General features: G+C 44.7%; 1 protein-coding gene across 3 annotated transcripts in view; it reads right to left on the bottom strand.

Annotated features, from left to right (window-relative positions):
* Positions 1-13,752, bottom strand: part of GRIN2A (glutamate ionotropic receptor NMDA type subunit 2A) — a 180,810-nt gene extending 167,058 nt beyond the window's left edge. For all 3 annotated transcript variants that reach the window (XM_061358300.1, XM_061358299.1, XM_061358298.1), the window contains exons 1-3: positions 13,136-13,752; positions 12,194-12,443; positions 10,256-10,678 (exon numbers count right to left, since the gene is read on the bottom strand). In XM_061358300.1, coding sequence (XP_061214284.1) covers positions 10,256-10,660 — 405 coding nt within the window. In that variant the 5' untranslated portion in view covers positions 10,661-10,678; positions 12,194-12,443; positions 13,136-13,752. The remainder of the gene's footprint in view (positions 1-10,255; positions 10,679-12,193; positions 12,444-13,135) is intronic.
* Between the last annotated feature and the right edge of the window lie 1,926 nt (positions 13,753-15,678).

Here is a 15,678-nt window from a genome sequence, read left to right on the forward strand (position 1 = left end):
ACACCAGAAACACAGGCCTAGTTTTTTCAGACCTGGTCATGCCTAAAAGGGGGAAACAAAAGAAAACTTCCAAAAGAAACAAGTAATTTTCGAGCTGAATGCAGAGTACTACAGTGTTTTAACGCAATGGGGGGCTGGTGAAGCTGGTCTGATAAAGAAGGGGAAGAGCAGTTTTGGTAGGAGGCTTGCCAGACTGGTCAAGGAGGCTTTAAACTAGATGTGTTGGGGGAGGGGGGCATCATTCCATCCTAGCACTCCCAGTCAGTTGCCAGCACCTGTAATAAATGCTCGGAGCAATGCAGAGATATTCCGGCTGCTCCAGCGAATGAGCCGGCTTCATTTGGAGCTCGGCTCAGATGCCTCTATACAAATGCCCGTAGCATGGGGAACAAACAAGAGGAATTAGAGATGTGTGCACATCTATGGGGGTATGATATAATAGGCATCACAGAAACATGGTGAGATGGCTCCTATGACTGGAGTGTTGGAATGGAAGGTTACAGACTCTTTAGAAAAGACAGGCCTGGCAGGCACAGAGGGGGAGTTCCCCTTTATGTTAGGGATAGGCTGGAGAGTATGGAACTCTGTCTGGGGACAGGTGAGCAGATAACAGAGTTTGTGGGTAAGGGTTAAAGGGAGAACAGTGATGGGAGACATTACTGTGGGGATCTGTTACAGACCGCCTGATCAAGGAGAACCTGCGGATGAAGCACCCTATAGGCAGATAGGAAAAGCCGCACTCTCACAGGCCCTCATTCTCATGGGTGACTTCAACCACCCTGACATCTGTTGGAATGACGGTATGGCTCGGCACAAGCAATCCAGGAGATGCTTGGTGACAGCCAGCATGGCTTCACCAAGGGGAAATCCTGCTTGACCAATTTGGTGGCCTTCTATGATGGGGTTACAGAACTGGTGGACAGGGGTAGAGCAGTTGATGTCATCTACCTGAACTTGTGTAAAGCGTCCAACACTGTCCCACACGACACCCTTGTCTCTAAACTGGAGAGATATCAATTTAATGGATGGACCACTCGGTGGATAAAGAACTGGCTGGATGGTCACACACAGAGTTGTGGTCAATGGCTCAATGTCCGCCTGGAGACCAGTAACGAGTGGTGTCCCTCAGGGATCGGTGTTGGGACCAGTCTTGTTCAACATCTTTGTTGCTGACATGGACAGTGGGATTGAGTGCACCCTCAGCAAGTTTGCCAATGGCACCAAGCTGTGTAGTTCGGTTGATACGCTGGAGGGAAGGAATGCCATCCAGAGGGACCTTGACACGCTTGTGAGATGGGCTGATGCCAACCTCATGAAGTTTAACCATGCCAAGTGCAAGGTCCTACACCTGGGTCGGAGCGATCCCAGACACAGCTACAGGCTGGGCAGAGCAGAGATTCAGAGCAGCCCTGCAGAGAAGGATTTGGGGGTGCTGGTCAATAAGAAAATGAGCATGAGCTGGCTTCAGTGTGCGCTTGCAGCCCAGAAAGCCACCCGTACCCTGGGCTGCATCAAAAGGAGCATGACCAGCAGGTCGAAGGAGGTGATCCTGCCCCTTTATTCTGCTCTCGTGAGACCTCACTTGGAGTATTGTGTGCACTTCTGGTTTCCTTAACATAAAAAGGACATGAAACTGTTGGAACAAGTCCAGAGGAGGGCCACAAGAATGATCAGGGGACTGGAGCACCTTCCATATGAAGACAGGCTGAGAAAGTTGGGGCTGTTCAGCCTGGAGAGGAGAAGGCTGCGTGGAGACCTCATAGCAGCCTTCCAGTATCTGAAGGGGGCCTATAGGGATGCTAGGGAGGGACTCTTCATTAGGGACTGTAGTGATAGGACAAGGGGTAATAGGCTCAAACTTAAACAGGGGAAGTTTACATTGTATATAAGGAGAAAATTCTTTCCTGTTAGGGTGGTGAGGCACTGGAATAGGTTGCCCAGGGAGGTTGTGAATGCTTCATCCCTGGCAGTGTTCAAGGCCAGGTTGGACGAGGCCTTGGGTGATATGGTTTAGAGTGAGGTGTCCCTGCCCATGGCAGGGGTGTTGGAACTTGATGATCATAAGGTCCTTTCCAACCCTAACTATTCTATGATCCTATGATTCTAATCTCGTTCACAGCCCTCCAATGTGCTTCTTAGTATATTACAGCCAAAAGGGACTGCACTTTTGCTTGAATTTGCCCTGCCCAAATACAGGTTAATCTTGCTAAGCATTCTCTGTTCCGTAAATGTACAATCAGATGGAGATGTTTCACTGTTGCCCATGCTCCAGAAGTTTAGGACCAGATTATGACCTCAGATATGCTGCTGTATTTCCTAGACCAGTTTTAGTTCAGTCTTTGGGGCTATTGAGGACAGAAGGAGTAGGAACAGATTACACAATTACTGTCCATATATATAAATTTCTGAATTTTTTTTTTAATCTGCATTTGAAGGTTAAAGTTTGTATTCAAGCAAAACCTTAGCCACAAATTTGGGCTAGAAACTGTTTCTTTTTCAAGAGGTTTAAATCAAAGTTTTTTCAGGGAATCCTGTGTAGTCCTGAGCCTACCCCAACATGCAGCAATGTATCCCTCACACCTGAGTCCCAGAAAGCACAGACCTTAATCCAGAGGAATCTTAGTCTTCCCTAAATAAGAGAGAACTTTTACACTTGGGACCTACTTCTCCTTCCACTCACTCAGGCTTTTTGATCACTTAAGGTCTGTGTGTATGGAAGGTAAAAGGGAAATTGCTGCTGGAAAAGGTGAGACAACATCAATGGCATACCACAAGCTTACAGCTGCTGGACACCAACTAATCATCACCTGCAACTTGGAACATCACGTTTGCGTATGAGGAAACAAGCGGATTTTCCTGTTGGTGTTCAGCTTTTATATTACATTTCTTCTACACACTTTAATTTCTCCCTGAAGTATTGTCCCCTTCTAACCAGTTCTGGCTTCATGCAGAGCCTGTAAGTCTGAACTTTTCCTTGACCCAGTATATCAAGTCTCAGGACAAAGCAATATACAGCACCCAGGTCCTTCTAGCATAGCTTCTTTAAGGGAAAATACTCAGAAAGAAAGACTTGCTAGCTGCTCTGCATTTACACAAGAGCACAAAACCATCTCCTAGCAACACTGGGGAGACCCAAGGATAACCAAGCAGTATGGAATTAGGAGGGCCCTGACACACTTTCCTAGGTTTTCATCTTGAGAAGCCAGAGGGGCCCTTGTTGAAGGATGAACATGAAGTAGAACTGGAGCAATGCGATAAGAATTCAACCATGTCCAGTTTTAAAAACAGTGCCTCTAGCTTATGCACCTCATTTGCACGCACAGGGTTTTTCTCCTGAGGATATTAAGTCTAAATCTAATATAAATAGCCAGTGATGCTGCTACAGTTTTATTTATTTCTGTGAAGCACAGAGGAAAATATCTCAAGGATTTAAACAAACAATAGGGTGACAGGTGGTGTGAAGACAATCCAGACTAGGCTCCTTCAGTAAAATCCGTACAACTTCATAACTCCAGGAAAGAGGAGGAAGAGGAAGGGGGAGGAGGGGAAGAAAGAATACAAGCAAAGCTGGCGCAGATGACCACGGATTTCTAACAAATACCAAAGCCTGTAGACTGAAATTTTCTCTGTTCATCTATAGAAGGCTTTGTACCAACACTGATGTAGGCAGATCTATGCCAGATATCTTTCAAAAAAGACCAAATACAAAGAGATTCTTCAAATTAAACTGTTAGTTCAAATAAGTAGCAAATAAAACACATTATTAAACAGTCTATTCAAATAAGCTAAATATCCTCTCAAAAATATTAATAGATGAAACACGAAAACTGCATTTGACATGATATCAAGGCCCTTCTGTTCTGTTCACTGCATTCAGGTATGTTGTCTGGATATATTCTGGTTGCCAGAAATGTCTTAGGTGCTTTACAATAGTATATTATTATTTTGCAGCTTAAAGGAAGTGATTTTAGATTTTACATTTAAGAATTTTCTTCAGGAAAAAAATTCCAAAGACATCACCAGGAATGTCTGCAAGCAGAAAATTATGCTGAAGATCTTGTGTCCTACTTTTACAGCTCAGGAGTTTGCTGTATTATAATTACCTATAGGCAGGCAATAGTTTGGAGAGATTACATGATCTAACACAGGCCACCAGTTTTAAAATGATGTCTTGAAGTAAAGACATTTCTGGATTTCTGTTTCAGTAACTGTAAGAACAGACACTTTGAAGAAAAATAAAACAATACTTCTGAGATTAAAATATATTGCTCTTATTCCAAATTATTAGATCCAAGTGAAGGTAAACACCTCTCTCTCTTAAGTAAGAGCCCTCCACCCTGAACTCAGCTGCAACTGTGTCAAATCAAGCAAGCTAGAATAAATAAGAGCTTACCCACACTTGAGTTACACCAACAATCAAGTCAACTGGAGAAGATTTACATTCCCTACAATTTGCTTATTAGTTACAGAAATTCCCTATCTCTTCAAAAGTATCTTGCTTCTGCTTAGGAAAATTAAACCAAACATCCCACCCTTAACTCCACAAGAGCCACTGTTCAAGTCTGCTCTCACAGTATTCCAGGAAATCCTTCATTCCTTACTTTGCTAAGAGGGAAACTTCTGTGTGGACAAAAGAATGAGAAATAATACAATCACCTCTGAAATAGCTAATAAAATCCTTTAGAAAAGAGAGTGGGAGCAAGAGAGCAAGGTTCATGTCATTAACACAGTGCTCCTCCAAGTGCTGAGACACAGCTCACGGCAGCTCTCGCAGCCGGAGCTTGCCTTTCTCACAGCGACAGCAGTGCAGGCATTAATGTAAACCAGCACACTCTATCCTGAGCACCTCACGCTCCCAGAGCATGGGCTTGTGGGGAAGAAAAGCACAAGAACTTGCACCTGCTCACTTCATTTGCCTCAGCAAGACTTATTCCAAGCATGTTTGTAGGCATTTGATAGCAGTCATTATGGCACATATGTGTCAAAGGCACGAACACAGATTACAAGCCTAGTTCTAAAAATCTTCATGGATATGCAAGACAACTGTATTCTTAAAATACATAGAAATTTACTTTCACGGATAGGGATGGCCAAGTAAACACAGATTTGTAGGAGAATGTCAATGCTACATTTTTATTGCAGTTCAAAATACAAATGAGAATAACTGAAAGTTACGCTTCCCATAGCAGCGTTAGTACAGCCAGAGCGACAGCCAGATATATTCAACTGCTTCTTTAAAAGTGGCAGAAGCTGGAAGTATTGGGTGTAATGGAAGAGTGCAAGCTATTATATTGAGACCTGAAACTCCAATTCCATGAATACAGGTATTTGTGCACTAAAGCATTTATTAAACTACAGTTCAATTGTCCTCTGTTTTGCAGCACCAGCTGAAGGCAGGAGTACAGAGCCATACATGTGCTGATATCAGTTATCAGTAAGGGCAGAAATAAAAAGTTACAAAATTTGTGTTTCAGCATTTCTATAAACACACAGGACTGTTTTTACAAGCCAGCTAGGTGAACTGGATAGACGCCTACAGAATGCATATGGAAGACATGCAATTGATGAGTGCACTCCATTAAATACAAAAAAAACCAACAAACAAAACCACCAAAAAAATCACAACAAACCCAACCCCCCCATTCATCTCAACAATTTTTAAAGCAGAAAAATAGAAGCCCTCTTATGCATAGTGCAAATGTGAAGTGTGGATTACTGCATTATGAGGACACAGCAACGGCAATACCAGTGAAGTTCTAAGATGTGTAGAGAAGCCTTAAGAGCAGCATACAAAGCCGCGTATGGATAAGGGAGTGTAAATTCTCAGTACCAGAGCCGGGAGTCTGAGGGTACTCTGGGAACAGTTATAAGGCTGGTCTCAGAGCTCTGCTTTTCACAAGCATGTTTTTTGTATCTCAGGAATAAGGACTAAACAGAGCAATTCCAGCTGTGTTTATAACGAGCTGATAATGACAGGTAATGCAGACATCTGCAAGTATCTCAGTAAAACACCTGAAAAACACCCACCACGACTTATAAGTACAGTTTCACACACTACTTATTGACAGGTCGATGTGTTAATAGATCTCCCAGCAGCACTACAGGTCACAAGGGGATGGTGGATGAGCTGAACATGAGCCAGCAGTGCACCCTCCCGGTGGTGAAGCCCAACCAAGCTCTGCCAGCAGAAGCACCCATTCCCTCCTTTAATACAGTGGGAGATTCTATTGAGATGTAAGGAAAGGTTAAGTACTGGAACAGATTGTCCAAAGAGGCTGTGGTTTCTACAGCCATAGACGTGTCAAAAACCTGACTAGACAATCTGATCTGACTTTGATGTTACTCATCATTGAGCTAGGGTTGGGTTAGACAACCTCCAGTGTGTCCTTCAAACCTCAATTGCTCTGTGATTCTATCTTTATTATTTTTGAGGAGGATGGAGGTAAAAAAGGAAAGCTGAAGGTAGTGGTACATGCCAAGGAGATTTTATACTGAACAGCAGTTTATTTTCAATGTTATCAGCAGAAAGAATAATGAAGAAAGATAATTTAACCATATATAGTACTTATCTTTTTGAAAAGCAAAGATTTGTTTTGCATAACATTTCCAGAGCTGTTTCAAGAAGCACCACTTTGTAATAGCCCTTCTGGAAAACAACCCTCACCTTTAATGCTGCTTGGCTATGCATTATAACTGTCCATACTTCCATGACAATATAAGGCTTCAAGTTACATCTTTCAGAAAGATTTCTAATGAGAAAATAGAAAAACTACATTTTGCACTATGCAAAAGCAGTATGGTTCAAAGGCACTGAGTATTCCTGGGCTTCTTCACCACTTGTGAAGGAAGCAAATCTTCTATTATTGTCATAGAACTAACCATGATGTTCTGTTTTAGAAAGTTATCACAAATACTACCATTATTATGATAGCATGTGGCGAAACAAACATCACTAAGTTTGAAACCAAATGCTCAAGTCAGGAAACAGTTCCTAAATAATGTTTGGCCTGAGATCACTCAAACGTCAACAGATACAAGCTGAACAAACACCTAGTCTGTTCTCAGAATCTTCCAAGGATACTGATGCAGAGCAGGTTGGCACAGATGCCACAGACACAGTTCTCATCTTGTTTCAGTAGGCTATTCCACATCTGAATATGTTTTAAGTCTGGCAGCACCAGGAACCAAAGCCAAGGAGCTGTTCATTGGCAGGCGAGATCCTGCCAACAGCAGGTGGTAAGATCAGCTGGAGGCAGAGCCAGTGGCCTTGTCCAGAAGGGATCTCTCAGCACAGCTGGGATTAAGATGAGGTGGGTATCATACACATTGGCTTATTGGTAGGGTTTTGACAGCAGATGTCAGGTGAAGGCAGATCAACTAGGTTCAGAAAACATTCCAGTTTGGTTGGTTTCACATGCCCATCAGTTCTCACAGTCTGTATTAAGCAACATATCTCCTCAGGTGGTGCAGGCAAACCTTAACCAAACTGAAGGAGAGTGCAGCCAGCTGGGGTATGGGAGGCAGTCTGAATTACACACTGTTCATTGCTGTTTTCACAGGAATTACTTCAAAAGCTGCATGTTCTGCATTATCACTGCATCCTCCAAATGGGGGCATAGCTCATGTGAGATTCACACAGTAGTTATTACCCATAAAGAATATGGTAACTTTATCTAATCTGAGTCATTCCACTGAAGTCTTCAGCCTTATGGAGCGTTACAGATGACTTCTCATTCCTGTGCCTTTAGTTCATGTTTAGGACAGCTGAGCATCATATAACAACCACTTGGCACAGAAGTCACTGAACTATTGTGCCACCTTTATGTTAGCCATGCTTGGTAAGCTACAAAGAAGCAGGTACTATACAGAGACTTTGAAGTAAAAGTCATCTAAAACAGAGTACCAGCATAATGCCACAGAGAAGGAAAACACCAGTTAGAGCCACGCGATAAGGACATAAATGAAATGGCCTTATTAGAGTGCCAGAGAACTACATCCACAAGCAGGACTGGGACCAGGTATTTTTTTGCATATCCAGCCATCTCAGTGTATGACACGGAGACAGAACAGAAGACTTCAAACACTGAACAACTTCACAATCTAGCCAACACCCATGTGTTTCAGCTAAAATCCCAACACTGCCTTGGAAGACAGGCCGTGCATTTGCAGTCCTTCTGGCTCAGCCTTCCTCCCTTGCCTTGATGACAGCAGTGTGAATTCCACCTTTGACTCCCAGGAATTCAATCCTAAATGAACTGTTAATTCAGTGACATGTACAAGTCTCATTACTGCAATGTTCTGAACCCAGCTGCAAGACACTGCATATTGCAAAATCCAAGGTAAAAAATTAAGGCAATTTTAGTCCAAACAATTCCTTCAGCCAATTTAAGCCACCGAAGACAGCTCTATTAGATTGGCTTAACACACAGAACAATTTTGATTTCATAAGTGGAGATCTTAGAAGCCAAGTTTTAGCATAAAAATGTTTTATTAGCAGACTGTGATAACCCCGAAAATCAAAGACATTGGAATAATAATGACAATGTTAGCAAACAACAAAAATAGCATTAACTTACTGAAACAACAAAAATACAATCTATCTCATTTTCTAGAGGCTCCTATGTAAAAGTAAAAAATAGATCTGTATCAGTAACATCCTGCATCTGCTACCGAGTGTGAAGGCAATTCTGTAAGGATTTCTGCCAGTGTTTAAGCATTGAGCACTGGCTGGGATCTTCAGATGTTCCAATACTGGTGTAGAAAGTTGAGTGAAATAGAATTCCTAAATATACATAAAGCCAGCTTTATAAATATGGGTAAATTCATAAAGTAATTTAAAAGCACATGAAATAACTGCCTCTAACTTTGTCACTGCAATTACATTTGAGAGAGTAGCACAGCCTGTAATGATCTTTTATATATAAATCAAGATGTCAAGGCTATTGTTAAAAAATCTTGGCTGTAATTCAGCACTCATCTTCCCCTTGTATGACGTAAGTTTTAAAGGAAGGCCATTCAAAATACTGAGAAACAGATCTCTTATCCCAGTGGAAAAAGTCCTTCCCAGAGGTAAAAAGCTTCAAAAGTTCAAAGCAGATTCCTCAACTGTAACTAATCATTGCATCTTCCCTCCTTCTTTTTCCCCGTCAAGTTACAAAACAGCATATCTGGACCACTTCGCTTTTAGTGAGAGAGCTCTTTACTATTCAAGTACTATTCAGAAGACACTTATAAGGAATAGCAGCATTTAACGAACAAGAAACCCTGAAATATCAAGCAATAAGTTACAATTAACATTCAAAAGCTTCGTGTGCTGGAAAACCACTAAATTTCTTCCCACACATGAACTCCTTCAGTTCTCCTCTCTCACACCACAGTGGGAGCTCCTCTTGAACTTTCAAGCCAAGCAGCAAACCCTGGCAAGCAGCTTAGCCCTGCACAGTGCTAAGCACCTGTTTCTGAAAGGATGGAGATCACTTTACAAGATCCATTCTGCAGTGCCAGCAAGGGGGGTTAAAAATTGCTACAGTATTAAGAAATATGAGCTGGGTATGTGTCACTTTTGTCATTCCAGTGTCTCACAACAGATTACATAAAGAGATGTTTTCCAACAAAACCATTTGCAGTTATCCCCAGAGTTTAGACAACCCCGCTCTGGAATTTCATGAGCTATAGCAGGAAATCAGAAGCATCTGGCTAGCAAAAGTCTAATTTAATAAATATATGGAATACTAGAGCTGGTTCAAGTTTGCAAGACTACTTAATTTATAGACTGCAGTGCGTCACAAAAGTCCAGCTTAATATGACTTCCCTATTAGTGGTGTTTTCCTCAAACATATTCAGGTCTATTGTTTGCTATTTCTCAGAAGTACCACAAAATATCTGCTTATAATTTTACATCTTATCCTTAAAATCATTATATGGACCTACCATTTTAAGGTTGTTTTTACAGCTATATGTGGTATTTGCTGATAAAATTGCTAAACTGACCAGCATTATGTGTGCTGGAGAGCAAATTTCATTAGGACTGCTTTTACAGTGCACAGAAAGTTGACTTTCAGGCATGAGCACCAAAATACTTCAGAATATCTGAGGAATGATCAATGAGGACACTGCTCTGCATATTTTTTCTTTTTTAAAGCACAGAAAGACAATTAGAAGCATCCCTTTGAACTGCTTGAAGTGAATATTCATGAAAAAGACCAACACAGTGAAGTACATTAGACTAGCAAAAGCGTTAAATAATTTTTCCTACCTTATCTGCCATTATCATGGATGCCCCACCATGAATTCCAAGAATTGGAATAGAAGTCTGAGATGAAATAAAATCCAAAATCTGAGCTACTGCCTCCTGATCAGTATCATCTCCAAAAACCACTCCATGGATCTTGGTGCCTGACATCAAGTCACAAATGTGTGTTATGATGCTCTTAGGGTCAGTCTGGTCCACCAGAAGGGTCACCACATTGATATCAACAGTCAGGTCTGCTGATATTTCCCTGGTCCAGAGAGCTCTGATATCTCTCTCTGTGACAGACTTGGTCCTTCCCAGAATCACTGCAATGTTCAGGACAGGATAACTTTTCTCTGCTCCACGAACAAGATCCAAAGGCGCCAGAAGAGCTTGGAGTACCAGGAGAGCACAGCCAATTTTCCTCATCTTTGCCAGCTTTATCCCCTGTAAAAGTGATCACATTGTATGAGAAAAACAGCAGAGAGAAAAAAATACACACTAACTTATATGTGTATCTCCAATGACGGGTTTAGACAGAAAGCTTCTGGACAGAACGCAAACTTCAGCAGCTTTTTATAACACATTCTTCATCTGAGTTTCAATTCAAGCCTCTTACATCCCCACAAGAAGTTGGCTTGCCAGAGGCAGTGTTATAAGTGGTCTCCCACAAACAATGCAAAAACTAGCAAAGTTCAGAGGAAAAGCCCTTTAAAATTCTTCCTGGATGGCCAACAGAATTATGTTGACTGACATCATTAAAAAAAGACATTATCATCCTTCTCTTTAACCTTGCCATCCTAAAACAGGTAACACACAGAAATCTGTTTTCCTGTGTCCTGAATGTCTAATTAAAATCTAGTTACAGTCTAAAAGAGGTGCTTTAGCTCAAGATTAGAGAAGTAAGTCAGAGGTCTGGTGGAAATCCCAGTCCATATACTCCACACATTTCATAGCATCCCAGAACCATGCTGTTTCATTTCTGAAGATCTCTCCTAGACAGTTGCTGCTGAAGCAGAGTCTACTGCATTTCTGGAACAGATTCAGAAGCACAGTATTCTATCTGAATTATTCTCTCTCCTCTTACGTGGAATTCAATTGAGAATCTATCTCAGAACTGCTGATCTCAGCCACGAAGTTGTTCACTGGTGCTGAAGGGGAGGGTGTTCCATAAGTGAGCATCACTGCATTGATTTACTTCCCATCTTCATGGAATCACTGTAGGGGGGGTGAATACAGACAGAGTAGGATGGGGAGGGAGATGAGCCACAGGACTGATGTGGCTATCTGAACTATCTGAAGGACGGAGAAGAGGGAGAGCAGGTCTGACGCCGCAAGATCTCCCTCAGTGTCTGCTCCCTGGGGGATTTCCACCCCCACAACTGGCTCTCTACCACCTGCAAGGAGAGTCCCTGTGACACGAAAGCCGAGCGTGTTGCAAGGCGTCATGCAGCAAACCCTAGCAGGAATGTCCAATCGGGGGAAGCTCTCAGCTCTCCCTCTCATCCCGCCAGTCCTTTCTCCGCCATCAGTCAGGATCCTCTGCTGCTGAAACACACACCAAGACAAGGGCTTGCAGTAACATCACCTCCTTTTCGGGCAGACGAGGAGATGAACACTTGAGAGCCCATTTAACTGCACATCAGTGCTGCTGTGTTTCCCATGCCATTGCACTGCGGGCCAGGCTCCCGCCGCCACAGCACCAGAGGTACTCGGAAAGCGGTTTGAAAAAAACACATCCGAGTGCCCGCAGGCACGAAGCTTCTTCAGCTTCCTGCCGAACCCGAGAAATAGTAATTACAATAACAAACAACACACACACACACACACAAACCCCCCTTTGCCCGCCCCGGGCACGGCTCTTCCCCCGTCATCCCCCACCCCGCCGAGCGAGAGCTCCCGGCGAGCCCGCCGCGGCCCTATGGCACCCCCTGGCGGCAGCGAGTGTGTCTTCCCACATACCCAGCGCCTCAGAAGACGGAGCGGCGGCGGGTGCCGGTGGTACCGGTAGTGCCGGTGGAGCCGGTGCTGGTGGTGCCAGTGATACCGGTGCAGGGCATGCCGCGGCCGCGGGCATGTCGTGCCCCTCGGTGCCCGGGCTCAGGGACGGCCTCCGCGCCGTTGGCCGCACGCGTGGTCCCCGCCGCAGCCTGCGAGCGACATGGTAGCGCGGGAGGGCAGCTAGGAGGAAAGGGACGCAGGCAAAGGGGGACTGGGGCGGGGGACGGGACGGGACAGAGGGAGAGGAGACGGTGGAAAACCGTTAGTCAGGTTGCGATTTGACAGAGGAAAATATATTTCAATCTCATGTGGAGTGCGAACGGAAATAAAGTGACTAGACTCAAAAGTGTCGTGCCTCTCCCCCCCTCCCCTCCCCCCCCACCGGTTGGAAATTAATGCAAGCTCTTTCCCAACAGCAGCGCCCATGAGCCCGCAGCCGTCCTGGAAACGGCTCCCGCCCTATCCTTGGAAGTCCTGAGCTCCCAACTGCCTGTCTGCTCCCAGGAGAAACGCACGGCTCTGAGCTCTAACGGAAGAGGCACCCAGACTGAAAAGAGCAGCTAGAAGCGGACTAATTCACACAATCAAGAGCAGGAGTTTTCTCGACAGGTTTAAACCAAGCACAGAGCAGCTAGACCCGTGCGGGGTAAAGCTCTTTTTGATCCTGTAACGGACCAGATTAATTCTCAATTTAGCAGCAGCAAACCCGGGGAGCCATACTCCAGCAGCTCCCCCACAAGACGCTCGCTTTTTGATTTTTCAGTCTATATCCAGTAAACATGCACAAAGATACTTCTTCAAGCGACCCCGGTTCAAAGGCAACCGGCGTTCCCTGCTCGGGACCCCGGCGCGGAACGCGGCGCTGCCCCTCGGCAGTCCGGTGCGGAGCCGGGCGGTACTTACTGCATTCGCCCTCCACATAGTTCCAGTTTAAAGATCCTCAAAGTCATTTCAGTAGATTCCTTTGCAAACAACGAAGTGGAAAACAGGTCCCTTAACGCTTGGATTTCATCCTGCAACTTGTTCCCACCGCAGTACACGCAAGCCCGGCAGCTCTTTATCGCTTGAAATCCCGTATGATCAAGTTTTAGCAGAGCCACTGCGACTGCGATATGCTCTTGACTTTTGGCAGGAGACATTGCAGCGTCTTCATCGCTTTTCCCTTCCCTTTTTATTTTTTTTTTCCCTTTCAAAGGGCAGCCGCGATTCCGCCGCCGCCGCAGGTCCCCAGCACGGCAGCCTCGGAGCCCCACGCTCCTCCCAGCGCCGGGAAGCGGCGGGGACTGGTAGCGCCGGTCCTGGAAGAGCGGTGGGTCCACCCGCCGGCTGCCGCGGGGAAAGGGGAGGGAGCTGCCCGCGCTCCGCACCGCACCGCACGGCACGGCACCGCTCCGTTCCACCGCCCCCGGCCCCGCCGGGGCGAAGCTCACTGGCGCCTCGTCAAACTGAGACCAGGCGCGGGTACTTTGAAGGCTCGCTCCCCCCGCCCGCCCCCCATGTTCTGCTTTCACGAGCACCAGCGGGTGAGTCAGACCCCGGCAGCCGGGAAGGGGGTGCGGATCTGGGGGAGCACCGAAACGCCAGGGCTGGGGCAGAAGTGGCAAACTCGAGCGCGCTTCCGACGTTAGCAGCCCCAGCGAAAGGCTGCTAGCCCGGGAAATCCCAGAGTAATCTCCTTTCCCCTGATGCAGGGGCTGTTAATCAGAAATCCCTGCCTTGGGGCTCAGGGGAATCAATGTAGAGCAGCAGCTTCCACACTAAAAGCAGCCCTAGAAAGCTGCAGACTGCAGCCAAACATCACAAAACCGCTCTGTAGAAGCTGGCTCTGTCTGCGCACCCCGGCCGTTCCATGACCCACTCTACACCCGCATTACAGAGCACCGGGCCCGTCTCGGCATCTCCCGCTGCCCCGGAGTCAGCCCCGCATTGCTGCGGATCAGCCCCGCACACACCACCTCCTTTCCGCTCCCCTTTCCCATCACCCAGCTCCCGCTGCCACAACTCGTTTGATTTTGCACTAATGAATCCACGAGCTGCCACATAGGTGATGTTCTCTTTGTGCTCCATCCTTTACCAGCACATGGTTTTACGCTGAGTACTTCCGAGTAAGGGCAATTGACACATTGTGACAGAGCCTCTCAATGAGGCACTAGGCCAGAGGAAACCTTTGGGTTCAAATAGGATAATGCCAAGGGTCCACTCAATTAAGTTTGGTCTTCACTACACTAGGGTACAGAACACTGAAAACACACTCTCAGAGGCATTTAACAATACATTAGCTTTCGGGTTAGATATAAGGAAGAAGTTCTTTACTATGAGAGTAGTGAGGCACTAGAACAGGTGGCCCAAAGAAATAGTACATGCTCCATCCCTAGCAGTTTTCAAGGCCAGGTTGGGCAGAGTCTTGGTGTAGGGTGAGGTGTCCCTGCCCATGACAGGGGGTTGGAACTAGATGATCTTAAGGTCCTTTCCAATCCTAACCATTCTCTGTTCTCTACTGCTCTTGACAGTCTCCTCAAAATTTCCCAATAGGTCTATGCCTTTGTTTTTCCTCCTTCCAAAGATCTCATCTCCTAACTTATTTAGAGATTACTTCCTTAGACATTGCATTAGTCTTTCTAAGCAAAGAAATTAAACAGCTACAACTGTCATTTTTGTTTTAAAGTTTGATGTTTTAATGCATCTGCTCATTTCACCCTCGATGGACACTTTTCTCCTGTAGGCATTAGTAATGTTTGTCACACTACTAGAGATGGGGCTGCACCCTATCCTGCTGTAAGGGTTATTTCAGTGTTATCATTCAGCAGATGTCTTGAAACAGCAGCAAAACCAGGGATTCAAGATCCTGAAATGCAAGGGAAACACACAATGGCCAAAAAAAAAGTGGATCTAACATTAGCATATATTTAAACTATTAAAAGTGACATGGTGACTTTAGAAAACACTTAGTATACAATATGTTGTGTACAACACACTTACCAAATTTAATGGTTCAAAGGACCAAGAGCGAAGTCTTCTACCTTCATCAGAGCTATATAACTTTCAGTAATCTAAATTTAGCATTGCTAATAATTTACCATTATTTCAAATATTTTTCATCATTTACTCTCACGCAAGTTTGTGAAATACCACATTAAAATTTAGTCCAAATTAATTTACAAGTTAGAATCACTATAAAACCTATTAAAAGTTTGCCCAAATACATAGAGACCAATCTTGGCAGTATATATGCAGTCTTCACCAAATTCAAGCAGATTACTGCCCACACAGTTGAGTGTATGCTGCAGAATTAGACTGCTATTTTCATAGACATCCGTAGTCCATTTCTAGGTATATTCACACTGTTTAATTTAAGATAAAAGAGAAGAGCTGCAAACATGGTAAGAAATCAACTTCACTCAGCAGAAACAAGAAAACAGAATTTGCATTCAAGTGTCTTGAACTTA

The sequence above is a fragment of the Neopsephotus bourkii genome, unplaced genomic scaffold (genome assembly GCF_033783945.1).
Source record: "Neopsephotus bourkii isolate Nb327-2 ecotype Australia unplaced genomic scaffold, CSIRO-AGI_Nbou_v1 NB_940, whole genome shotgun sequence".
Classification (NCBI taxonomy): Eukaryota; Metazoa; Chordata; class Aves; order Psittaciformes; family Psittacidae; genus Neopsephotus; species Neopsephotus bourkii.